The following is a 24,700-nucleotide window of genomic DNA, read 5'->3' as shown; positions in this document are numbered from 1 at the left end:
AACTGAACAAACTTTTTGGCCAACCCAATACTTAGGATGTCTGGGGAAGCCATATTTAAATGGAGGCAAACTAGTACACTGGAAATGGTATTTGGTTTTTATAGGATGTTTGCATTTCCTCTTTTTGTGAGTTGCCTGCTTGTGTCCTTTGCACATTTTTTCCTTTAGGATATTCTTTTTTAAATTAACGTCTTTGCATCAAGAAAGAGAAGAAAAGGAATATAAATTAGATTACTACCAATAAATGCTCTCCCACTTGTAACTGGGTTGTTGCTGGTTGGGATTATGGTTGTTTGTAAAACAATTTTATTTCCATATTTCTGTATTTTGTAGCAATCATTTACCTTTTGTATAATTAGGTCATGAAAAATGTTATGTAAAACTAAACCAACAAAGCCTACTAGATGGATGGAAAGGAAAAACAAAAAAATTTTTAATTGAAGTAAGATTCACATAATGTAAAAGGCAACATTTTACTGTGCATAATTCAGTGGCATTTAGTAAATTCACAATGCTGTGTGGTTCAGAGTTCTTTTTTTAGTTAATTCATTTATTTTGAAAAATTTCAAATTCACAAAATGCCTAAAACACAGTAAAGCAAATATCCTGATTTGAGGGATGTTTTTGTTTTAATTGATCTTGAAGAATTCTTTCTGTATTAAGGATATAGACTTTGTCTGGCATCTGGAGCCAGCTTTCTTCAGGTGGCCCCTTGTCTTTCATATGTGGGTGTGCATGTGTGCGCGCGTGCAAGGATACATACAACAGCTTATCACCTGCTGTGTTTCCTGCACCCGTGTCACCAGTGGCACCATAGCTCTTCTTCCACTAATTAGGAGCAAGAAGAAAAATTCTCATAGATTTGCACAGAGGAAAAAAATAAGATGATTACATAGAAAGCCTTTTTGCTTTTTTTGGTTGTTCCTGATTGACTGAAAGACAGAAAGTCCTGCTGGTGACAAAGCGGCAGGAAATATGGCTGATGATAAACCCCAGCCTGCAGGGTCCCTGTCAGGCCCCGGAGACCACAGCCCAGAGAGGCCGAGATAAGCTGGGTGGGGGTGGAGGCAGAAGCTCTGGGGCCTCTTGCAGGATCCTCTGTGAAGAGGCAAATGATTTGCATGCTCTTCCCAGGCACGAAGAAAACCCAGCTGCCAAGAAAGAAAAGAGGCCTAGGGCTCAGTGCTAAGAGACTGGCTGCTGAAGTCAGGAAGGCCAGCTCTCGACTTGGGCCCCATCCTCCATCAGCGCAGGCTTGGACGAGCCACCGCACTTCCCAGTAACCTCGCCTACAGGAAGAGGGCAATAATCGTTCCCTCAGAGGAGGGCTGGAGGCACTAAACAAAGTTCTGGCAAGCTCGCCCCAAACTGCACTGTCTATCTGGCTCCAGACCCCGTGTTCTGCTCCTGCGTAAGGTGCCGTCGTGGCCCAACGAATGACCCTGTGGACACGGCCCAGCACTGGGGAGCCAGCGGAGGAGGCGCATGGCTGTCACAGGCCTTCTAAGCAAGCCCGGAAAAGGTGTGAAGGGTGCTTTCTGGTTGCCTGGCAGAAGCCAAGGTGCCCCTCTGGCTTGCTCCTCTCCATCACCTCCTCCCGTTGGATCCCTGGCTCACAGCCAATTGCTCGACCAAAGCCTGGCAGTCTGGGTTTGTGGGGAAGGCCCCAGGAGCGGTCGGGGTCCAGGTGCCACCCTGCTTTATGCATACTCGGTGACCCTGGCGCCTTCCTCGTCTGGCCGTTCCCCAGTGCCCTCCTCTGCAAAATGAGAATCCCAGAGCATGCACCTCGTGGGGGAGTTTCGAGAATGACAGACGGTAAACCAAGTTAACGTCCTCAGTGCCATGCCTGGCAGTTACTGTTCAATAAATGTCCGCTGTTATTATCAACACCCTGTTCCCAGACAGGAACGCTGGAACACGCTGGGAGGAAAATACATTGCTATGAGACCAGAGTCTAAAGCAGCATGTAAAATAGAACCCAATTATGTTTACAAAACAGAAACGTTATACATACGCAGGAGAGACAGACCAGAAGGAAACGGCAGCGCTGAATTCTTGGTCATGAGATTATAGAGGATCTTCCTTTTTTTGTTATCTTTTCATGTATTTTCTACATTTTCCTGCAATGCACATATCACTTTTCCAATCCGGGGGGAAAAACGCTCTGTGAGAGATGAGAGGAGTTATTACTTGGATCTGGGCTTGTGGAGAGGATGTCCCAGAGGAAGTGGGATTTGAGCAGGGCCTGGAAGGATGGGAGAATTTGAAGAATGGGGGAGGAGAGACAAGAGAAGTCTTTGATGTTCTTTTTTTTTTTTGTCTGTCTCCTTCCCTAGGCTGTGGGCTCCTTGAGGGCACGGTTTGTGGTCTAACTTGCTCACTGCTGTATCCCTAGCATCTAAAACAATTTTTGAAAAACAAACAGACAAAAAAACTAGTGCTTAGTAGGTGCTCAGTAAATACGGATCTAGTGACCGAACAGCCTGGACAGCTCCTCTCAGCCTGGGAGACGAGGATGCTCTTGGTTAGCTGTCCAGCTGGTGCACTGCCAAGATGGAGGCGCGTGGTCTCCACAGAAACAGAAGGGGGCCCACCTAGCCAGCAGCAGGAGGCAGACACAGGGGTTATGAGCTCCACATCTTTTCAGGCTGTGATCTGGAAACTGGGAACATGGTGGTGGGGTCTTTGGACAGATGTTGAGAAAAGAGAAGGAGCTTCATACTATGGTTGATTTAGCTGTTCACTGGACAGGTCTGTCAAATCAGTCATTGGATGCTCAGGCAAATAGTTCAGGTCTTTGAAGGTGCATAGCAGACTCTTCATGGGTGGAAGGCTAGGGACTCAGGAAAATGTCATTCTAGTCTGAACCTTGCTGTGTGACCTTGGGCAAGTTACTTAACCTCTCTGAGCCCCAGCATGCTTATTCATAAAATGAGAGGTTTTATCAGCCTAAAATTGCTCATAAAAAGACGTGTGGTAGTAATGTATAATGGTGACGCCTCTGTGCAAAACAGTTAAACACAGAATTATCACAGATTATCATATGATACCAATTCTACTGATAGGTATACACCCAAACGAATTGAAAGCAGGTACTTAAGCAAACATTTGTAATTGGATGTTCATAGTGGTACTAATCCGGAGAAGGCAATGGCACCCCACTCCAGTGCTCTTGCCTGGAAAATCCCATGGACAGAGGAGCCTGGAAGGCTGCAGTCCTTGGGGTCGCTGAGGGTTGGACCTGAGCGACTTCACTTTCACTTTTCACGTTCATGCATTGGAGAAGGAAATGGCAACCCACTCCAGTACTCTTGCCTGGAGAATCCCAGGGACAGGGGAGCCTGGTGGGCTGCCGTCTATGGGGTCGCACAGAGTCGGACACGACTGAAGCGACTTAGCAGCAGCAGCAGCAGCAGCAGTGATACTAATCACTGCAGCCAAAAGACCACCAACCCGATGAACAGATGGATAAATATAAGGTAGTTTATCCAAATGGTGGAGCTCGGCCATAAAAAGGAATGATAGTGCTACAAGGTCGAAAACATTATGCTAAGTTTAAAAAGCCAGACTCAAAAGATCAAATATTGTGTGATTCCATTTATATTAAATATTTAGAACAAGGAAATCCATAGAAACAGAATGGAGACTGGTGGTTGCCAGGGCCTGGAGGAAGTGGGGAGTGGAGACAGAATTTTATTTTAGGGTAACAGAAATGTCTTGGAACTTGATAAGAGGTCTTGTTTGCACAACACTATGAAAGTAATAAGTGCTGCTGAATTACACACTTTAAAATGGATAATTTTATGTGAATTTCATCTCAATTATATCAAAAAAGAAAGAACCTAAGAGACAGGCAAGATGAAAAGTTCAGCCATAGATGAAAATGGGAGACCATCACAGGCCAACCACACAATTATTCTGCCCAGAGGATATGCAGAAAAAAGCTCCCAGTAGCTTTCAAGACTGGGATCTAGATCAGTCTCTGGCCACTTCCTCATAGTGGGATCATGGGCCACTCACTCAAGTTCCCTGAGCCTCAGGCTTCCTATCTGCAAAATGGGGCTGATGCATCTGCTGTTTTCCTGAGCACTGTGGAGCAGAGTTCTGAGAGCACTCTGTGAACCCATGTTCTCAAAGTGACCCCTCCAGGATGAATGTCTCAGCACTCTGTTTTTCTAAACACAGCGAACTGAGAACCAGTTCCTAGTTCATGTGGAGACACTGAGGGGGGTTCGGGAGCCACTGGCAAAGAAGGGGCACACCCAGGTAGATTCCTGGCTCCACCACCACCTGTGTGGTCTAGGGCAAGCCATTCGTTTTCTTCAACGGTAGAATGGGAGTAGCTCTATCTTGGAGAGAGGCTGTGTGTTACACCGTAAGCACTCAATAATCAGATCCCTTCCCTCTTTCTTTGTCGCTGCTCTCCAACACAAACATTGCCGGCTCCCAGAAGCCACCAAAAGATCTGCGCTGTGGCTCAGAGAGGTGGGGGCAGCAGCCTGAGGCGGCACAGCTATCTTGGGCTTAGAATACAGACGGCCTGGCTCCGGGTCCAGAGAACTTCCTTCAAGCCTCTAAGCGTCATCGCTTATTTTCTTCAGCAGGTGTTTCACACCTACTCTGCCTAGAAAGGCGGAGGTGTGTAAGTAGAAAGACCCGACCCAGAATTACGTGCTGTGCAGACTTCGAGACAGGTGTTGCTGTCCTCGGTGTACCTATTAGGAAACTGAATGTGTTTAACTAAGGTTCAGAGAGACCGAGTGACCGGCAGTGGGACACACAACCACCAAGGCGAGGTCTCGAATTCGAACTCGAGTCCTCCCGCGGTGCCACGCCCGGAAGCCCCCGGGCACCCGTGGCTCCGCGCAACTAGGGCGCGCGGCGGTGTGAATCCCGAAAGGAGCTGGAAGCCGGGCCCGTTCATTTGCATGCTAATACCCAGAATGCTTTCCACCCCCCCGCCCCCCCCGCACACCGCTTCTCTTAATGGAAGCGCTCAGTTTGGAACCGTGGAAAGTTTGGAACACATACTTCGTTCCCTCTTTACAACTGTGGGAACTTCCCGCCCGCACACGCTGTGCCTGCAGCCCAGGGCTCCAAGTCGGGCTCCCTGGCGGCGGTAGCCGGTTCTTCCCGAGCAGACGAACCTCTGTGTCCAACCCGTGCGCGGCAGCATCTCCCGGACAGCCGGGGACAAAGCGTCCAGGCCCGCCCGCCGGGCTCAGGGCCCGAGCGCTCGGCGACTTGCTGGGCTGCGGGCGCTGGGGATGCTCCCGACCTCAGGAAGGCTCGCTGGAGCCTCCTGTACCCCTATTTTCCTGGGGAACGCGGGGATGCCAGCTCCCGCCCACCGCCCTTGCCTCTGTTGTCGCCTCCCAAAGCTGGTGACTTTCCACTCCCTAGGGCACAAAGCTTGGCGTGTGGAGGTTTTGGGGAGAGGATGGACGATGGCCTCGTATCCCCAGCTTTCTCGGGTTCGAAGCCCCTTCGGCTCAGTCTGTGCGCGGGGTCCAGAAGGAGCTCCGGCGGTTTGGCCTGCCCCCACCGAGGACCCTGGCCCTCTCTGGGTTTGGGAATGGGGGAGGCGGTCGCAGGCGACTTCTGGGGATTTCGCGGATCAAAGGGGGGTGCCGAAGCGTAGCCGACGCCCGCTCGACTTACTGGTGCACACCGCAGGCTGGGGGCCCCGGATCTGCACCCCCTCGGTCTCCCCCCTCCCCTGGCCCTGTCCGCTAGCCGCCACTCTTGGCGGGGAGGGAGGGGCAGTGGGAGCTGGTTTGCTGGCTAGGCGCTTCGTTTGCATTGGTCCGGGGGGGCTGAGACTGCAGCCCCCGGCCCCGTGGGCGGGGTGGGGAGGCGGGGGCCGGACGGGGGCTCAGTCTGCGCTAGCATTGGCGGAGCAGGGGACTGGGGAGGGGGGGCAGGAAGCGGGGGGGAGCGGAGCTGCGAGGGGGGGGGTGTATAAATAGGGAAGGGGGGACGTGCATCCTCGGCTGAGTGAGGGGGGGGCGCTCGGCACAAAGAAAGTGGAAAGTTTGCAGCGCGGGGCGGTCCGGGCCAGGGATCCGGGTGCGCACGTGCGGGGCCGGGGGCACCGGGGGCCCCCCACGCCGAGCTCGCCGTTTCTTTTTTTTTCTGCAAGCGGGGGGGGGGTGTTGTTGGTATCGCCCCCTCCTTCTCCTCCCCCCAGGGGTGAAAGTGCAAGAGGAAGTGCAGCCGCTGCCATCTTTCCTCCGCTCCGAACACACGGAGCCCGGGGCCGCAACGCAGTCGCTCCGCCGCCGTCTTCGCTCAGCCCGGGAAAGGGCCCGCCCTGCCGCCGCCGCTGCCCGCCCGCTCCAGCCTTCGCTGCCGACTCCGCCCGCCAGACTCCGGGATCCGGCCCGCGCTGCCGCCCTGGTGCGCGCCCCGGCGCCGCCGCCGCCTTAGCCTTTTGTTTCCTCCGCTCCGGCGCCCCCGCCCCGGCTCGCGCTTTGCAGGGGACGCAGCGCGCGCCCCCAGCGGGCCCGGGAAAAACCGCGGCGCGCGCGCGCGCGCCTGCGCAACAGACCCCCCTCCTCCTCCCCGCGCGCGCGCGCCCTCTTGGCTGCGCGCCGGCGCCGCCTGGCGGGCGGGAGGGGAGGTGGCAGGCGTGCTTGCGGGAGGGGCGCACCTCTTTGCTCGCGTACCCCCCCGGAGGTAGAAAGAGAAGGGGAGGCGGGCGGGCGGGCGGGCGGAGACGAGAGAAGAGTGCACGATCTGGCAGGGGTGGGGGCAGCTATGTGGGCGGTGGTGCGTCCTGCCGTCTAGACAGTCCGATCCGGGCAGGGGGCGTGTGCGCTCGGCGCACCTGCGAGATTACAGAGCCCCGGGCCGGCACGTGTGGGGAGTATAGACACGTTCGCTGCGCCCCGCTTCTCGCTGCCTAGGGGAAGGGAGTGGGGCGGGTAAGTGCCGCGGCCCGGCTTGTGGGGAGGGGGCGGCGGCCATGGAGCGAGTGAACGACGCTTCCTGCGGCCCGTCGGGCTGCTACACCTACCAGGTGAGCAGACACAGCACGGAGATGCTGCACAACCTGAACCAGCAGCGCAAAAACGGCGGGCGCTTCTGCGACGTGCTCCTGCGGGTAGGCGACGAGAGCTTCCCAGCGCACCGCGCGGTGCTGGCCGCCTGCAGCGAGTACTTTGAGTCGGTGTTCAGCGCCCAGTTGGGCGACGGCGGAGCTGCGGACGGGGGCCCCACTGACGTGGGGGGCGCGGCGGCGGCCCCGGGCGGCGGGGCTGGGGGCAGCCGGGAGCTGGAGATGCACACCATCAGCTCCAAGGTGTTTGGGGACATACTGGACTTCGCCTACACCTCCCGCATCGTGGTTCGCCTGGAGAGCTTCCCTGAGCTTATGACCGCCGCCAAGTTTCTGCTGATGAGGTCGGTCATTGAGATCTGCCAGGAAGTCATCAAACAGTCCAATGTGCAGATCCTGGTGCCCCCTGCCCGGGCCGACATCATGCTCTTTCGTCCCCCCGGGACCTCGGACTTGGGTTTCCCTTTGGACATGACCAACGGGGCAGCCTTATCCGCCAACAGCAATGGCATCGCAGGCAGCATGCAGCCCGAGGAGGAGGCGGCGCGGGCAGCTGGTGCAGCCATTGCGAGCCAGGCCTCCCTGCCTGTGTTACCTGGGGTGGACCGCTTGCCCATGGTGGCCGGACCCCTGTCCCCCCAGCTACTGACCTCACCCTTCCCCAATGTGGCATCCAGTGCTCCTCCCCTGACTGGCAAGCGAGGCCGGGGCCGCCCAAGGAAGGCCAACCTGCTGGACTCAATGTTCGGGTCCCCGGGGGGCCTAAGGGAGGCAGGCATCCTTCCGTGCGGCCTGTGTGGGAAGGTGTTCACTGATGCCAACCGGCTCCGGCAGCACGAGGCCCAGCATGGTGTCACCAGCCTCCAGCTGGGCTACATCGACCTTCCTCCTCCGAGGCTGGGTGAGAACGGGCTGCCCATCTCTGAGGACCCCGACGGCCCTCGAAAGAGGAGCCGGACCAGGAAGCAGGTGGCATGTGAGATCTGCGGCAAGATCTTCCGTGACGTGTACCATCTCAACCGGCACAAGCTTTCCCACTCGGGGGAGAAGCCCTACTCCTGCCCCGTGTGCGGGCTGCGGTTCAAGAGGAAGGACCGCATGTCCTACCACGTGCGCTCCCACGACGGGTCCGTGGGCAAGCCGTACACCTGCCAGAGCTGCGGGAAAGGCTTCTCCAGGTGAGGAGCGGCGCCCCGACCCCGTGACCTGCCCCAGCCCAGCTCCTGGAGCAGCCAGCTCCTCGCCAGCGTCTGGGGAGTCACTCGCCCTTGTGGGGCCGCGTCAGGTTTGGGCAGAGGGTTTTAACGACAATGATTTTTGAGGTGGTGTGGCCACGACCAGCTTTCTCTTGCCTCGGGGGACGTTCGCTGGCTCTAGGCGGGCCCTGCTGCCTCTTCTCGGGGCCTTGTGGGAAGGGGCCGGATTCCTCCGGCTGCAGCCACAGCCACCGGGCCTCACCATTCTTCTCCCTGGGCTCCCTTTGTGTTTCCGGCACCAGGCGAGGGGCCCCCTCTGGGGGCGGGAGGCCGGGCTCCTCCAGCGACTTTCCCCGCTTGAATGGCTGCCGGGGGAGGGACTGAAACAAGTGCCTCTGGGACTGCGTAGGCTCCCACGCCGCTGCCGGGCCCCCGCCCCCACCACTGGCGGTCCTGGGCCAAGAGACCCCAGAATTACCGGGCACGGAGCTGGGCACCCAGAGTCTTCTGAACAACGAGATCTTTGATATGCTCTGACCTCGTGGTTCCAGAGCCTACCTGAACCCACAGATCCCCTTTATGAGGGGGAAGAACGGCAGGACGTCTTTTTAGATCGACTTTTTAGTGAGACTGATGAGGAACTTGCAGACTTGTTTGCCAGCAGAGGGTTGTTTTTCCTCTTAAGAGGATATTCAGAATAAAAGGCTGGTTTCAGCTTGCTTGGGCTCTGAGGGCCTTGTGTGTCTGAACACCGCGATGCAGAGAACTCCCTCAGAGGGGCCCCAGGCAGGAACCAGTCATACCGGTCAGGCAGCCTCTGCCCACCTGCTCTGTCGGGCATCTGGTTTACCAGCCCAGCTGGGGACTTAGGGCTCCATCCCTTGGCCTCTGGGGACTGAATTCCATCCGGGTGGCATTCATTGGCTGCTGTGGCGGGAGAGGCTGGGGGAGGGGAACACAGAGTTTCTAAGGGGCTTTAGTCCGGACAATGAAGCAGACATAGCCCCTCCCGGAAAGGCTGCAGCAAGGCAGCCCGGTCTCATTCTAAAGCCCTCTCCTCGGGACCTAGAAATCACGGAGTGTCTGGGGGAGGGGGCGGGCAGACAAGGTCAGAGACAAACACTCAGCTCATTCCCTTCCCCCTCTAGAGAAAACCGGGCCACAGAGGCCTGGGCCTCAGGAGCCAGGGCTGCGAGCTGACTTTCCTTTGTCGTGCAGGGGTGAGGGGGAGGTCTGGCCAAGCTTGCAGCCCCTGTTCTCTGGAGGTCTTGTTCTGAAGTCTCTCTTGGTCTCTCTTTTCCAGGCCTGATCACTTGAACGGACATATCAAGCAGGTGCACACTTCTGAGCGGCCTCACAAGTGTCAGGTAGGGGCCGGGGCAGAGAGGGAACGCGAGCCCGCTGGCGTCTGAGCGGGCGGCCGGCTGACCGCCGCTGTGCACACCTCCCCCTGCCCCCTCCCCCTCGTCCGCTCTCCTTTGTTCTCCCCCGCCCCCTCCCCCCGCCGCTGATGTCCCCTCCCTTCTGGTTGCTGGGTCCTGGCTCCCACCCGTCTCTGTCTTTGCTCTGCTGCTTGGCTGTCCTCTCCTGGGGTCTGCCAGCTCCTTGGATGGTGGGCCGCAGGCCACACGTGTCGTCCTGGGGTACTGGCAGCCTGCCGCGTCCGACTTTGGTTCCCGGCGGTTCGCAGGGGCCACCATGGGCAGAAGTGGTTTCAGAAGGGCTCCTGCTGGCCCAGCCCGCACCGCTTCCTCTGTGCGCCTGGCAGCCTGACCCGGCTTGGCGCTCCGTCTGGGTCCCCCGGCAGGGGTAGGGGTGAGGAGGCAGGGCGCTGGTGCCCTCATCTCTGTCCCGAGCCACGTGTGCGCGCAGCCAAGGGCTTCTGAGAACTGGAGAGTGAGGTGGCTTCCTGTCCTGGAGAGCTCTTTGTGTAGCAGTAGGTAGGGGAGACTGAGCCAGATTCTCACCCTTGGTGTGTCTGCCTGAATGGTATCTGGGTGCCCAGAAAACCAAGCTTCCTCTCCTGGCCATTGAGCAGTCTGTGTGGGTGGAAACCATGCCTCTCTCTTCTCCTTGGTCATCTTCCCTTTCCTGGGCCGAGTTCTCACCGTCTCAGGCGGGAGACAGTTGTGGGGTGACCCGCTTCTCTTTATCCTGTTGGTGGCAAGGAGGGAGTGCTCCGGGGAGACCGACAGGGAGGGCTGGACATGCTGCAGGAGGGACGGGGAGCCCCCGGGGGCCAGACGTGGCGGCACTCCCGCAGGCCTCCTCTCTCTCTGACTCTCCGCCACGGAGCACGTTCTGACACCCAGGTAGTGTGCTGAGCAGCCCGGCAGAGCAGGAGGCGCCCAACGGGCAGTGGGGGCGTGCCCGGTGGCCTGGGGGGGTAACCTGCACTCTCTGCCCTTTTTCCAGGTGTGGGTTGGGAGCAGCAGCGGCCTGCCGCCCCTGGAATCTCTTCCTAGCGACCTGCCATCATGGGACTTTGCCCAGCCTGCTTTGTGGAGGTCGTCCCATTCGGTTCCTGACACCGCCTTTTCCCTTTCTCTAAAAAAATCCTTCCCAGCCCTCGAAAACCTGGGCCCGGCACCCTCCAGCAACGCTCTCTTCTGCCCAGCCCCCCCGGGATATCTGAGGCAGGGCTGGACGGCCTCTGAGGGTGGCCGGGCCTTTACCCAGTGGCCTGTAGGCTAGCCGGGCCTCCCGAGAGGGTCTTCTGTGGTGGGGGCGGCAGTGGCAGCGGGCCGGACCTTCTGCTCCTGGGAAAGACCTACCTACCGTGCCCAGCTCCTCCTGGGTACTTGGGCTCTTCCCCAGCTCAGGGACCCCCATGTGGGGGCTGCAGGGAGCTCCTTCCTGGGCCCGCCGCGGTCTCCGTGTTTCTTTCAGGGCCCTTGGCCCTTGTTTCCCCCCTTTAGCTGACGGTACCCTGGGTGTCTGCCCCTGCCTGGAGGCTAGTGCCTCCCCTCCCGATAGCACCTCCCTGAAGCCTGCGGTTTCTGAAGAGGGCCTGGCCTCCTCTCTTCCTACCCTGGGAGTGAGTCCTCCTCCGGCTGGCCAGCCCGAGCTCCCTGCTTCCCTTCCACTCACACAGGTCCCGCTTTCCTTTCTGGCTCGTGAACTAGACGGTTGTGGTTTGGAGTGCCATTCAGTAGCAGCTCTGCTCAGGAACTAGACTAACCAGTAGCTTTACTTTGGGTCATCCTGATACATGGCTTTGGGGGGCTGATAAAGCAGTTGTAGACCCTCCCCCTTGGATCCCAGTGGTGTGTCCTGTAGCCCCCTTGGGCTCTGTGGGAATAATAGGAGTGATGATAAAAGTTTTCATTCTAACATTTGAGGCTTTGTGTGTTTTGTCTTTGGTCTGTGTCGTAACGCTGACACCACGGTCTCTTGGTGTACGTGCCTGCCCTGCCCTGCCCTCCGACACACACACGCTCACAGGGCCGTGGTCCCGCCTCCAGCCCTGCAGCCAGAACCCCCCTGATGGTGACCTGGCAGGTGAAGACGTGCTGCCCCTTAGGCTTGGGCTGGCCAGCCAGGTGTGCCGGGGCTGGGTTAAACAGGGCAGGGGAGTCTGTTTTGCATGGTGTGTGTGCTGAAAGCATCGGAGGTGAAGAGACAGCTTGCTGGGAGTTGGTTCCTGGGGCCCCTGGCAGGGCTGGGCACGGCCATACCTCTCGGCCCTCCTGGTGCCAGAGAGGCATTGGTTACCGGGACTGGTGCCTCAGGCTGAGGGCAAAGGCCCTCCGAATGCGGGGACATGGAGGCTCAGCCTGGCTCTCCCTGGGGTTTCGTGATGCCCCGCGCTGCTCATCTGCACGTGCTGTGGGCTGGACCGTCCCGCCGCAGGGAGTTCAGCCTGACCCCGAGAGGCTGGAACGGCTCAGACCTCTCCCGCTGCTCCCTGGGGCCTCACTTCTCTGGGGCCGGTCGGGGGTGGTTTGGGCTGGAGGGATAACTTATTAGGAACTGAGGTGGGAATAAAGGAACCGACACCCTCCAGAAGGGGGCCTGCTGGGCCCCCACGTGTTGCCCTTAAGACTCTTCTACCCTGAGGCTGCCAGACTCAAAGGCCACCGGCGTAGGGTGTGCCCCGGTGTCCCTGCTACCACTTGGGCCCCATTCCTTGGGAGTCTGGGACTTTGGGGAGTCTGGGATGGGGAGAAATTGGCAGGGCGGGGAGGGAGCCTGGTTGGGGCTCCGGGTTGAGTGGTGACGACCAGAGGGGACTCAGCTGGGGGGCCCTACCGGTGTACCACTGGCAACAGCAGGCTGCCTTCACAAGGGGCTGGGGCCAGGCGGCTGCCCCAGCACCACCGGACCGGGGTGCTGATCCTGGCACAGTGCCCCTGCCTCCTGCCCCCAGGATAGGGGCTGCCTCTGTCTTGAGTGGCCCCAGCCTGGAAGTTCTGGGCACCCCTTCTTTGAGATCCGTCTCTCTCAGCCTTTCTGCTTCTTGAGTCAAGTAGCCAGGCCCTTTATGCTCGCTGTTGTCTGAACTTCTGGCAGGCCTGGACTTGGGCACTTTCTCAGTTCCTCCAGAAAACCTCTGGTTCTCCGGTCAGAGGGTCAGTGCTGGCGTAGAGAAGCCAACCGCCATTCCAGTGTGGCTTTGTAACACACGGAAAGCTTTCCTATCTTTTTTCTAAGTAGCAGATTTACATTCCTAATGATGTTTGCTCAGGCTCAAGTTAGCTTTCATTCCTTGAGAGATAATCAGTGGAGGACAGGGTGGGAAACCTCAGCCTGGTCTGCGATTTCAGTTTTGCTTAGCAAATCCCCCAGACGGATAATCCACTTGCGAATAATTGAGGTTTGGTTGTCCATTATCTTTTGTTAGCAAAGTGTGACAGGCAGTGCTTATAAGGACACGTCCCAAAAGAAAGTTGGCAACGAGGTTTCTCTCTCACCTCCCTCTAGCAGCACCCTCTCCAGAGAGCATGGAAGGTGGAATCCTCAGTGTGCGTTTTCTTACACCTGGTCCGTGGTTGCTTCCTTTTTTGAGTTGTGTTGTGTGGTGTAGACTACACTGCCCCTCGTCACGGGATGGGTGGTCCTCGGTCACTTGTCTAGCAAAGCCAGCTCTCGTCTCCTCTCCCTGAGGTGTCCACAGCACCCCTTATCCTGATTTATAGTCTGGTGGGCTGGGTGAGGGAAGAATTCCCTTTTCCCCCCTACTGAGGCCATGAGATCAGACACCCATGATGCTTTCTGAGTCATGTGAGTGCTCAAGTTTCCCTGCACAAATCCTGTCACCGCTATCAGGACAGCCTGGCCCCCAAGGGCGCCTTTCACCAGAAGACACCTCTGCTGAGGCTGGAGGTGGTCGGAGCACCGGCTCGGGCCGGCTCTCAGTCCAGCTGCCCCAGGTCCTCTCGGGACCTCTGCCTGCCTGCCAGTCGGTCGCAGCGGGTGGGAACACCGCAGGGTGGCCGCGGAGGGGAGGGCCCTGGCCCCCCAGCAGCAGGGGGTCTCTTTCTTCAGTAGTTGAGCCCTCAGCTTTGTGCAGGTCACTCTCAGAACTTAGCTCCCTCATTTGTCACATGAATAAACTCACCATATGAAGGAGGTGAAAGCAGTACAGTTGGCCCTGGAACAACGTGAAGGTTAGGAGCACTGACTCTCTGGACGCTCAGATACACACGCACAACTTAACAGTCGGCCTTCTGTTTACGCGAGTCTTTCTCATCCAGGCTCCTCTTCCTTGGGTTTGGCCGATCATAGGTGCTGTACCACCTATCCCAGTATTTACTAGCGAAAAAAACCCGCGTATAAATGGACCCTTGCAGTTCAAACCATTGAAAACTGTTCAAGGGTAAGCTGTATTTTATTAACATAACTTGTTCTATTCGCATCTGTGACATTTGTTCAAGAGATAATGAACGCCCAAGAAGAACAGAGGCGGTCCTGACACACACATCTGGGGCTGGGGTGGCCACCTCGGCGTCTTCTGTCTCCACAGCATCTCGCACGTTTGTTTCTTGCTTTGATTGTACAGTGAAGCAACAGATAGACGCTGTACGCGGAGACAGTGTTCAGATGCTTACCATAAGGCCTTGGGGTCTCAGGATCTGTTTCTGTTCAACGGAGACTGTGGGAGCACCTCCATTCTAGCCAGTTGATGGGGTGGCTGGTCTTCAGTAAGTTAACGTTCCATCTGTGATGACCTTAAAGGTGAATGTTGCTTTCTCTTATGGTTCTAAAACAGTAAACACACACGTATGGAGAAAAGAAATGAAGTCAACCTTGACTCAAAGCTGAGACACGTGCATGGAACCAAAATAGTTTGAAGGTCATCAGGTGGAACCCTCCTCGGGCTTTCCCGATGTTCCGTGACCCCTAGGGCTCTGTGCAGGCCCCCACTTGGGCGGGGCGAGGGCACAGCCAGGCTCGAGGGCCACTGTGAGGTACTGCCTGCCACCAGTACCTATGAAGGCGGAGCCTGGGCCTGCCTGGCACCAGGGGCACTTGGCCGGTGCAGGCGGTGCTGTCCTGGCTGGCACCAGCCCTGGGAATTCTCCAGATGCCCCCAGGAGCCTCTGGCTCTTGGTCTCTGCTAATTTTCATATTCGCGCAGTTGACGCTGTCCTTTCATGGGCTGCTTTTTCAGTGCAAATGCACAAGAATGTTATCAAGAGAAATCTCTGCTCTGTCCTGCCTTTCCTTCCCATTTCCCCGTGGCCACAACTAATGTCACTTTTGAATAAATAGTGAGTAAATGGAATTCTTTGTGTGAGGCAACCAGGGGAAACCCAGGGTGGAGAAGGTGAAGACTGTTCTATTTACATGCCAGCAGCTCTTTTGTAAATTCACTTACAGCCAGTGCAAAGAAAGTCAGTTCTTAAATGTTTAAGAATGAAAAGTGCCTCGCTCTTCATTTTGCAGAACTCAGCCTGCCATGAAATGGGCGTGTTGGGGGCCAGTGGGAACCAGTGATCCCAGCTCAGGGGTCCCGTGGGGAAGACCATGGGGAGCAGGAGCGGCTTGCTCAGCATCTGGGCAGGAAGCTGGGCTGCCTGCCGAATTCTCTTTGTACGGGGAGTTTCTATGTTGGTCGGAAGTGCTTTGTGGCATGGTGTGCTCAACGGGGAGTCAGGTGTGGGTGCCAGCTTCTACCTCACCCCGTTCTCCTCTCTGCCCTCAGACCTGCAATGCTTCTTTCGCCACCCGAGACCGCCTGCGCTCCCACCTGGCCTGTCATGAAGACAAGGTGCCCTGCCAGGTATGCGGGAAGTACTTGCGGGCGGCGTACATGGCAGACCACCTGAAGAAGCACAGCGAGGGGCCCAGCAACTTCTGCAGTATCTGTAACCGAGGTAATCGCTCACTATTTCCTCACGTCGGGGGGCGGGCCTGCGCCCCGCCTCAGGCCCCACTCTGCACGGCCACCCCTCCCGCCCACCCCACTGAGCGGTGAGCACCTCACCCTCAGCTAGCTGTGTGTCGCCCTTTCCTTTCCCATCAACTTGGGGAGCTTGGAGTGGGAGCTCCCAGGAGGTCAGCAGGCAGGGACAGAAGGAGAGAGGTGTTTCCCAGGCTTGGGGCCCATGACGCACCTGCTGCCCCGAGGGCAGGATGGATGCGCTGAACTACTGAAGTCGGTGGGAATCGTGAGACCCCCGAGAGATAGGAGAGAGAGAGACCGACCCGAGAGCCGTGCCGGCTGAGTCACAGGCATACGAGTGAAAGTCAGCAGCCAGGTAAAGAGGTCAAGTCCATAGGTGAACAAGGGCCGGAACTTTCTAGCATATGTGGTCAAAGGAATCCAGACCCGGGTAGACTGTGGCCTTGACGAGGGCAGAACATGGCAGGTGCTCTGAGCAGGGCAGCGTGCTCGCGGCCGAGGTCAGCCTGGCTGGCGTCTGACTGTAGTGTTGGGGGAAGTCGCCTCTGCCTGGCCCCCCGGCTGCCGGAAGGGCTGAGGCTCGTGTTGTCAGAGGAGGAGGCTGTGCCGTGTCTGCTGACGGAGTCAGCGCGGCTGTCTGGCGTGCGTGAGGCGGCTTCTGCATGGTGCGCTTGGCTTGGCTGGGAGCGGGGGACAGGGCTGTGAGTCCTGTCTCCTGGGACGCGCTGGTTCCAGTGCTCCTGGAAGTCCTGTGTGTGGCTTTGCGGACGGACCACTGAGCCAGGAGGCGGGGGACCCTGGGTTTCGCCGGCCCCTCCCACCTCACCTTCCTGTGCGACCTTGAACTCTCCCTTCCCCTGTGTCTAAGGCTCAGTCTCTTCATCTCTACAAGGGGTTGGAAACACCCCTTTGCCCACGTCACAGGGCTCTTGTGAGGATCCCGGGAGACGGGGCGGGTGACTGTCCTCTGGGCCCTGCAAGCCACAGCACACTCGGGAGGCCCTCCTTTGTTGCCATGTTGGGAGAGACACAGCTCGCTGACACTCTGGTCTGGACCAGGCACAGGACCCCTGCAGTCCTTGGCCGGGGTCTCTGAATCCTGTGGAGGGTGCCTGCAGAGTAGCCAGGTATTCCTGCTGCCCTGGGTTGGGTCCGCCCCCCACCAGGACTGTGCACTCAGGGTTGCCTTGAAGGCTGCCGGATGCCGATGTGTTTACCACCAGAAAGTGCTGTGGAAGCGGGCAGGTCGGGAGGTGGTCAGAAAAGCTGCGGAGGCATCCATCCTATTTTCTGCATGTCCGTAGAGGGCAGTGGGGCTGCCCGGCTCCAGGAGGAGACAGTTCCTTGTCTGACTTCCTCCTCACGCCCCTGACGGCTTCAGGCCCACCGCACCGTGCTGCCAGCAGGCGCTCTGTCAGGGTTTCAGGGTTGACGTTCTCAGCCTGAGTCGGCACCAGAGACCAGAGGTGGGAAACCGGTGTGCGTGGAGGAGGATGCCAGCGAGGAGACTGAGATGAAGCCTGGATTACAGAGGCAGGGAGATGGGGTCCCCATAGCCCCTGGGGACCCTGCTCAGGAGGAAAGAAGAGCTGAGAGCAGCAGGGAGCAGCAGGGAACGCTGACCCAGTCAGGAGACAGCTGGTGTGGCAGAGCCAGCAACTGCTGAAAGTCAGGCTGTGTTTGCCCTGTGCTGGTGAAGAGGACTGGGCAGCTGCCACAGGCCACGTGGCCCTGGTGGGTGGGGGTGCCGGTAGAATAGAACCAGAGCCCCCCTTCCCTCAGAAGAGCTCCTGGATCTGGACTGTAAGCAAAGCAGCTTCGGGTCCCAGTGTCAGAGCAGAAGTCCTATTCCTCCAAGAAGAGAGAAGAGGGCTCTAGTCCAAACCACCCTGGGTCCTCAGAAGGAAGACAGTCTTGGTCTTCGTCAGAAGAGAAGAAGCAGGGTTCTACCTTGGACTCATTCCTTGGGCAGAAATTCCTTTCCCTCCACGAAGAGGAAGACAGTTTTTCCAGGAAGAGGATGGGCCACTGGGACACGAAGACCCTGGAATCAGATCACAGGGAGCTCTGGGCTGACCTATCAAGGCTGTGATGCAGGTGCTGCCACAGGAATTAGGTGGGTGTCCTTCTGTCTGCGAGGGTCCAAGCAGAGGGTCAGCCCGCCGATCAGCAGGTGAGGCTGGATCAGGTCGGTTTCCAGGTGTCTTCTGACAGCCTGCAGTCCCAGCAGTCCTTGAGCAGTCAGCTCAACCACTTACCCGTCTGCCTGCTTGCAGCCACATAGAAGACTCTTGCCCATGAAGAATGGGAGAGAGCAGATCCCACACTGGAGACAGATGATCTTGTCTTTGAGCTGGAGACACATCGGGACATGGGCTGTCCCATCTTAGAGGAGATGAGTCCCAGCAGGGGAGTCGGATGGCTGCAGAAGCCGGCTCCCTCACGTTCGAGTTGAGGCAGTCAGCCGAGCTGAACGGTGGGGATGACCTGGTGTGATAATCGCTTCGGTTTCCCTTCTTCTGAAGTTTCTGTGGCAGGCCGTGTACACGTGCGTGTATCCTGGGATGAGGGAGAGCACGTTGGGAGTCTCCCTTTGACTGAGACAACATTTGCACCCACGCGTCATTGCTCCACGGGTAGAGAACACCGTCTCTCCAGCCAGAGGCGAGCACACACATTGTCACCAACGCCAGTCATGCCGTCTCCTGGGCCGTGCGGACACAGACCTGCTCAGCGCCCCCTCCAGCACGGCTCAGTTGGGCGCGGCCCCACCAAGGTGTGGACCAGGAGAAAGCAGCCTCTGACCCCTGCACAGATGTGGAAGCTGTGTGCAGAGGGTTTGCCTCCAGAATGGGAATTGCACACACCAGCCAAGGACATGCTGCAGAGGCCCAGTGGCCACGTGGCGGTAAACTCTCTGCCTCTGGAGCGCGGGAGGGTAGCCCGTCGGCGACGGGGGTGTCACGGGTGTGCTCGAGCCCCATCACCCCAAACCTTGTATCACGCGGCCTCTTTGGTTCTTGGTTAGTCAGTCATGGACAAGCAGGTGAGTTTAGAATTCCAGCCAAATGTGTCTGGCTTCAAAGATGTGTTTGCGGAAAACTCAGCTTTCAACCCAGAACTTGGCTGCTGAGCTGCCGTGTGTTTAAATTCTGGGCTCTAGGTGGCAGCTGTGGATGCCGCCTACCACCCACCACGTGGCTTTGCTATAGATAGTAAGCAGTCAGCAGCTGGGGCAGCGTCAAGGGGACCCAGCCACGTGGTCCCCAGACTGTTTTCCAGGAAAACGCAGTGAGCTTTCATTGAGCATCTGCTGTGTCCCCAGCACAGCTCTTCCCACGAGGAGTAGATACAATAGCTCCTGTGGCTCCTTCCCACCTCTTATCTCCCTCTTGGCTGCCATGGCCCTGTCCTGGTGTGCCAGGAGAGTGGTTCCCTCCACTTCAGAGGCCCCACAGGGATGAAGAGACAACGACTGCCTGCTGAAGCGGTGTCATCATGTCAGCAGGATAGTCGGGTATTTCTGCTGCCTGCCAGGGTGCAGGGCTGAGGGCCTCCATCCTGTGGGCCTCCCCTGCTCCTTCTGGCCACAGCCTCCCTCGAGGGAGTTTTCCTGTGGGACCCTCGGAAGCCAGTCTGGTCCCATGCTTGGCTGCAGGCAGACCATCCAGTCATAGCGCGGGACGGCGTGCTCCTGCAGGCAGGGTGGGACAGTAGCATCCTGTCCCGGAGGGTTTTCGCCAGGAGAGGAAGCCCAGTTCACCATGTCCCCCATTTCCCTCCAGAACCACAACTGCTACCGTCAGGAGCACGTTTGTTAAATGAGATTCTAAAAAAACCTGCCTGCCAGTGCAGGAGACCTGGGTTTGATCCTTGGGTTGGGAAAATCCCCTGGGGGAGGACATGGCAAGTATTCCAGTATTCTTGCCTGGAGAATCCCACGGACAGAGGAGCCTGGTGGGCTACCAGTCCATGGGGGTCACAGAGTCAGACACAACTGAAGCGAGTTAGCATGCACACGTGGCGGAGAAGTGCAGGAATTTAAGTGGCGGTAACTTGAGCCTGTTGCACAAAGCCCGGGGATGTTTCTGGGTCCAGGACCAAGACGCAGGGACCGTTAGAGAGTCTGCCTAGCGGTGAAGGACTGTGTGATGCATGTGGTCCTTGGACTGGGTCCAGGCTCTGCCATTTAGCAGCCGTACCTGTGGCTGGGAAGCACAGCACGATACACGCAGTATGCAGGGCCTGGCATGCCTCTGTCCCTTGCTGAAGGTGACCTTTACTGAATAATAGTTCCAGCAGCATTTGAAAGCCAGGCCAATCCAAACATTTTAAAAACTAGTCTCAGGGACTTCCCTGGGGCTAGAACTTCATGCTCCCAATGCAGGGGGCGGGCCCTGGGCTGGATCCCTGGTTGGGGAACTAGATCCCATGTGCTGCAACTAAAGATCTCGCAAGCCGCAATGAAGACAGAATAAATAAACATTAAAAAAAAAAACACCAAGTCTTGTGCACACATTCACTGTACTCTCCAGCCACTGGCCCATTGGTTGTGGGCCCACTGCTACCCTGTGGCTGTAATTTAAGGAGAAAATGGAAGCACCCAAGGATGTGTCAGCTGTTTCTGGACTGAAGGGATACCATTGGGGCACAAGGGCTGCACGGGGGCCTTTTGCAACGTTTTGGTTCCTGCTGAGGGCACTTCCGGATCCATGGCTGTAGGGGGACTTGATGTCACAGCTCCTTCACGTGAAACCCCAAGTAGAGTTCCTTTGGTCCAGCTGGTTCCATCTCCCAGGACTCGTCGCTGCTGTGGAAGCTGATCCAAGATCCACTCTTCGCAGCCTGAGGCGTCTCAAGGCCCAAAATGACCTCTGAGCATCTGAGTGGGGCAGCTCCCAGATGGCGGGGTTGCCTCTCCCCCACGATAAAGACAAGGACTGTCCCTCTTCCTTAAGTGAACCTGATGGATCCTCCAAAACCTAACCAAGAAGACCGCTGTGAATGAGAGATGACTGCAACCCTCCTTTTAAGACAACTTCCCATTTTCACTGTTCCTCAGAAGGTCTGAACAGTCACTAAATCCAGTCACTCTGCAGGTGAGAACGTGAGCAGAATAGAGCTGGTCCTGACCATCAGGAGAAGGGGGACTCTGGAGGCGCTTCTCTGGAACTTCATTTTGCCTCCGACCGGTCTCTTGTGCAGACGGTTTGCCTTCGTGGGTGTTAGGCAGCTGGAGTCCCGCGGCTGCCGTGGAGTCCCTTGTGTTTTCCTGACTGTGTTTCTGGTCAGGTCCCCACAGCTGGTGTGGGTCTGTGAACCATCCGCTCAGACCACTGGCCCCCTTGAGGCACCGAGCGGTCTGGAGGCAGCTGGCCTTTGGCCCGGGCAGGAGTGGGATCTCAGGCCCTCCCTCCAGGCGGACTCCACCGCAGCCTTGCGGGGCGGGCTCTGCAGAGACGCCGGCTCAGGACAGTGCCGCCGCCCTCCTGAGCCTGGTGGAGGCTCCAGTGGCTGCAGCATTCTTGAGCCAAGGAGGGCCCCTGTTACCAGTGCTAGCGCACGCGGCCAGAGAGGCGAGGGGGAAGCAGAGAGAGGTGTCTGTGTGCCGGCCGCGGATCTCATCTCCTTTTGTCTTGTTTAGGTTTCTCCTCTGCCTCCTACTTAAAGGTCCATGTTAAAACCCACCACGGTGTTCCCCTTCCCCAGGTCTCCAGGCACCAGGAGCCCATCCCGAATGGGGGAGCAGCGTTCCACTGCGCCAGGACCTATGGCAACAAAGGCAAGCGACCCCTTGCTCTGCACTTTGCTTCTCTGCGCAGACTGTGTTGTGGGGGCGCTGGGCCGGGCGTGGGGAGGCGGGAAGGCGGCCGACTTGCTGGCCGCCTCGAGGAGGCTCGAGATCCGAGTGGCAGTGGCCTCCAGGACAGAAGTCACAGTGGGGGTCTCACTGCAGGGCACTGCCGAGATCCAGCCCCCGCCTCCTCTTCCCCAGCCCTCCCCCCTCGCTCCTGGCCAGTCCCCACACCTAGAGCCCCGAGGGACGCCCTGGGCCCAGGCAGGAAGAGGAGCCCTGCATGATGAGCCTCTGGGCCTGTCCGTTGCCTGTGGCCCTTCCAGGAGGGCGTGGTGCTGCGGCTGAACGCTTTCTTCTCCTTTGAGCCTGTGGGCAGGGGGAGCCAAGGGCTGGCTTCCCCCTCGGCAGGGGCCGTTGGCTGCTGTGGGCAGCCCTTTCCGTAAGCCTCTGGCCGCGTTTGTGAGATGCATGGCGCTGACTCCGACTCGGTTTGCGTAGAGCTCCCTAGGCCCCACCTCCACTGGTTGATTCCGGTTGTTCCGCGGTATTTCAAGTTGTTGTTGCCTCGTGGGTGATGCCCGGGCTTGGCAGATGGCAGAGCTGGCATGCTCCACACTCCCATCACAGAACTCCCTTCCCGGCATGGCGCTCTGAACCCAGGCAGGAAGCTGCTCTTGGTGGAGGATGCCCGTGTGGGCCGGGCAGAGCAGATGAGCGAGGGCTGTCCGAAGGCCCGGCTTGTCCCGGGCCCTGCGTATGGACAGCAGCCGATGGAGTTGTTCAGTTCCTTCTAAGCTGTTGTGCTTTGACCAGTTGGCCCGGAAGGCTTCTGGCAGGCGGAGGCGCGGAGGGCAGGGCGTGTGTTCGCAGCGTCGGGAGAAGGACCGGCTCAGCCTCAGCGGTCGATGGGGTCTGCCTGGGTCGAGGAGCCCACGGCTCTGGTTCTGCCTTGCTAGGGCGCAGCCAGTTTGGTGCCGAGGTGAGGTCACCGACATACCTGTTCAGCATCATTACCACAGCTGTTTTACCCGCAGAGGCACCTGAGAGGGCGCCTAGGAGTTGGGCTCTTGAGTTGTCTGGGTGGAGGCAGTGGAGGCCCCCTCTCCATACCCTTCCTCGAAGCAGGCTAAGATGGCGGTGAGCAGTACCCGGGCGCCTGCGTGGAGAGAGTCCGCGGCGACGGAGGTCAGCGGCCCCAGGCCCTGCTGCCTCACCCCCCCGTAGGCACGCCAGGCTCCCCGACTGACCCGCTGCACTTCCGTGGGTTCTGCAGGGCGGTGGCTGGCCATCAGCTGCCCTCCACGAGTCCGTGAACTGCTGGCCCCTGGCGACCCCCTCCAAGGGGGCATCCCCAGAGCCTGGCCTCACCCGCCCCTCTGTGTTCTGTTTCCTCCTAGAAGGCCAGAAATGCTCGCATCAGGATCCGATTGAGAGCTCCGACTCCTACGGCGACCTCTCCGACGCCAGCGACCTGAAGACGCCCGAGAAGCAGAGCACCAACGGCTCCTTCTCCTGCGACATGGCGGTCCCCAAAAACAAAATGGAGTCTGACGGCGAGAAGAAGTACCCCTGCCCCGAGTGCGGGAGCTTCTTCCGCTCCAAGTCCTACTTGAACAAACACATCCAGAAGGTGCACGTCCGCGCCCTCGGGGGCCCCCTGGGGGACCTGGGCCCCGCCCTCGGCTCGCCTTTCTCTCCCCAGCAGAACATGTCTCTCCTCGAGTCCTTCGGGTTTCAGATCGTTCAGTCTGCGTTCGCCTCGTCTCTGGTCGACCCCGAGGTCGACCCGCAGCCCCTGGGGCCCGAGGGCAAGTGAGGCAGACAGACGCTGCGTCCCTGCGGAGACAGCCGCTGGGGACGGCTGAGAAACGCTGTGAATGCGGAGGGAAGTGGTGTCTTTGAGTTCTGTAGCTGAGAAGATTTTTATTCGTTTTTAACTAGCCCCGCTCCAGCCCTGTCACCCCCACCCCCCACCCCACCCCACAATGGTCTTTAGAAATAGATTCTCATCTGATCCTCGGCAGAAATAACCTATAAGACCCGGAATGGGATGAGGGCAGAAAACACTACACGCGGGCCTCCTGGGCGAGGCCAGGGCTGGTTTCTCCACCGGGCGGAAGCTGGAGCCCGTGGTGCTCGTCAGTTCTCAGTGGCCCCAGTCCCACACCCACACCTGGGACCTCGGGGAGTCCGGTCCCCTGCCCCCTTTCTCATATCCCTCCACAGAAGCCACAGTAGGGACTCTACCCAGTTACACAGGGCTGACGCCCAACTGTTTTTAAGGAAGCTGGAAGCCCACAGCAGCGTCCCGTGGACCGTGGGGGCAGTGCCCTCTGAGAGCCCCCCTGAGCTTGACCTGTGACCTGGAGGGCTCCCACCCTTTCTCTGAGCCCTACCTGAAGGCTAGCATTCTGCTACTAGGACAAGCTTAGCAATTGAGGACACTCCAACCCCAAATTCCAGGTCTTCTGTGATTTTTTTAACCATTCAACTTGCTGTTGGGTTTTAATTCTCTAATTATTATATTATTATTATTATTTTTTAGGACCAGTCGTAGTGAATTGCTACTGAAAGCTATCCCAGGTGATACAGAGCTCTTTGTAAACCGCAGTCACACGTTAGGGTTAGGATTAAAACTTTGTTTAGGTGTACCATAATTAACTTGGCTAGTTGATTGTTTGAAGTCTATGGAAGAAATAGTTTTATGCAAAATTTTAAAAATGCCAGTCTGGTCAGGGCGGGCGGGGCTCTCTGTGCTGTTGGAGGGAGGGGGAACCAGCGAGGGTGGGCATCACACACTGGTTGTATCGCACGGGAGCAAGCCCAGGTCGACCCTGTGACACGAATTGACCTGATCAGACTGTATTAAAAACATTAGTATGTTACTCTGCCTGCTGTCCTGAGTCTGTTTTTTTCAGCTAGGAGGGTCTCTGGGCCCAGGGGATGGGCAGCCTGTGCCCTTGCACCTGTGTGCAGTGCCGGGAGGCCTTTCTTCGTCATCCACTGGGACCTACAGGTGGGTGCTTCCCTGCAGACTGGGCTGCCAGCGTCCACCCACCGCCTCCCCTTTGTCTTCACTGCTCCGTGTCCCAGACCCTGAGGGCACAGTGGTGCCCAGGATACACTCATGGAGCTTGAAGGGAGAGAGTCAGGTAACCAGTAAGCAGACTTAACCACAGAGTCCAGATAAACATCCAAGGTAGTAGTGACAGCAGCGGAGCAGGTGCGCGCTCCAGGCCCATGAGAGGTGGATTCCGCGTGCTGGGGAGCAGCTGAGCCCGCGCGCCGCAGCCATT

At 58.0% G+C, this 24,700-nt stretch overlaps 1 protein-coding gene across 4 annotated transcripts; it reads left to right on the top strand.

The window, feature by feature from the left end:
• Positions 1-6,970: 6,970 nt before the first annotated feature.
• Positions 6,971-23,253, top strand: PATZ1 (POZ/BTB and AT hook containing zinc finger 1). 4 transcript variants are annotated; one of them, XM_068989876.1, is made up of 5 exons: positions 6,971-8,241; positions 9,563-9,626; positions 15,407-15,578; positions 21,252-21,389; positions 22,802-23,253. In XM_068989876.1, exons 1-5 carry the CDS (start codon positions 6,971-6,973, stop codon positions 23,218-23,220), a joined length of 2,064 nt encoding a protein of 687 aa, XP_068845977.1. In that variant the 3' UTR covers positions 23,221-23,253. The 4 variants fall into 4 exon arrangements, with proteins under 4 accessions (XP_068845977.1, XP_068845980.1, XP_068845978.1 ...); XM_068989879.1 differs by having other exon boundaries at positions 21,317-21,389; positions 22,802-22,835; XM_068989877.1 differs by lacking the exon at positions 21,252-21,389.
• Positions 23,254-24,700: the final 1,447 nt, after the last annotated feature.

This window comes from Capricornis sumatraensis, chromosome 17 (genome assembly GCF_032405125.1).
Source record: "Capricornis sumatraensis isolate serow.1 chromosome 17, serow.2, whole genome shotgun sequence".
Taxonomy (NCBI): domain Eukaryota; kingdom Metazoa; phylum Chordata; class Mammalia; order Artiodactyla; family Bovidae; genus Capricornis; species Capricornis sumatraensis.
The sequence above is the reverse complement of the archived record's forward strand: the minus strand, read 5'-3'. Positions and strand labels throughout refer to the sequence as shown.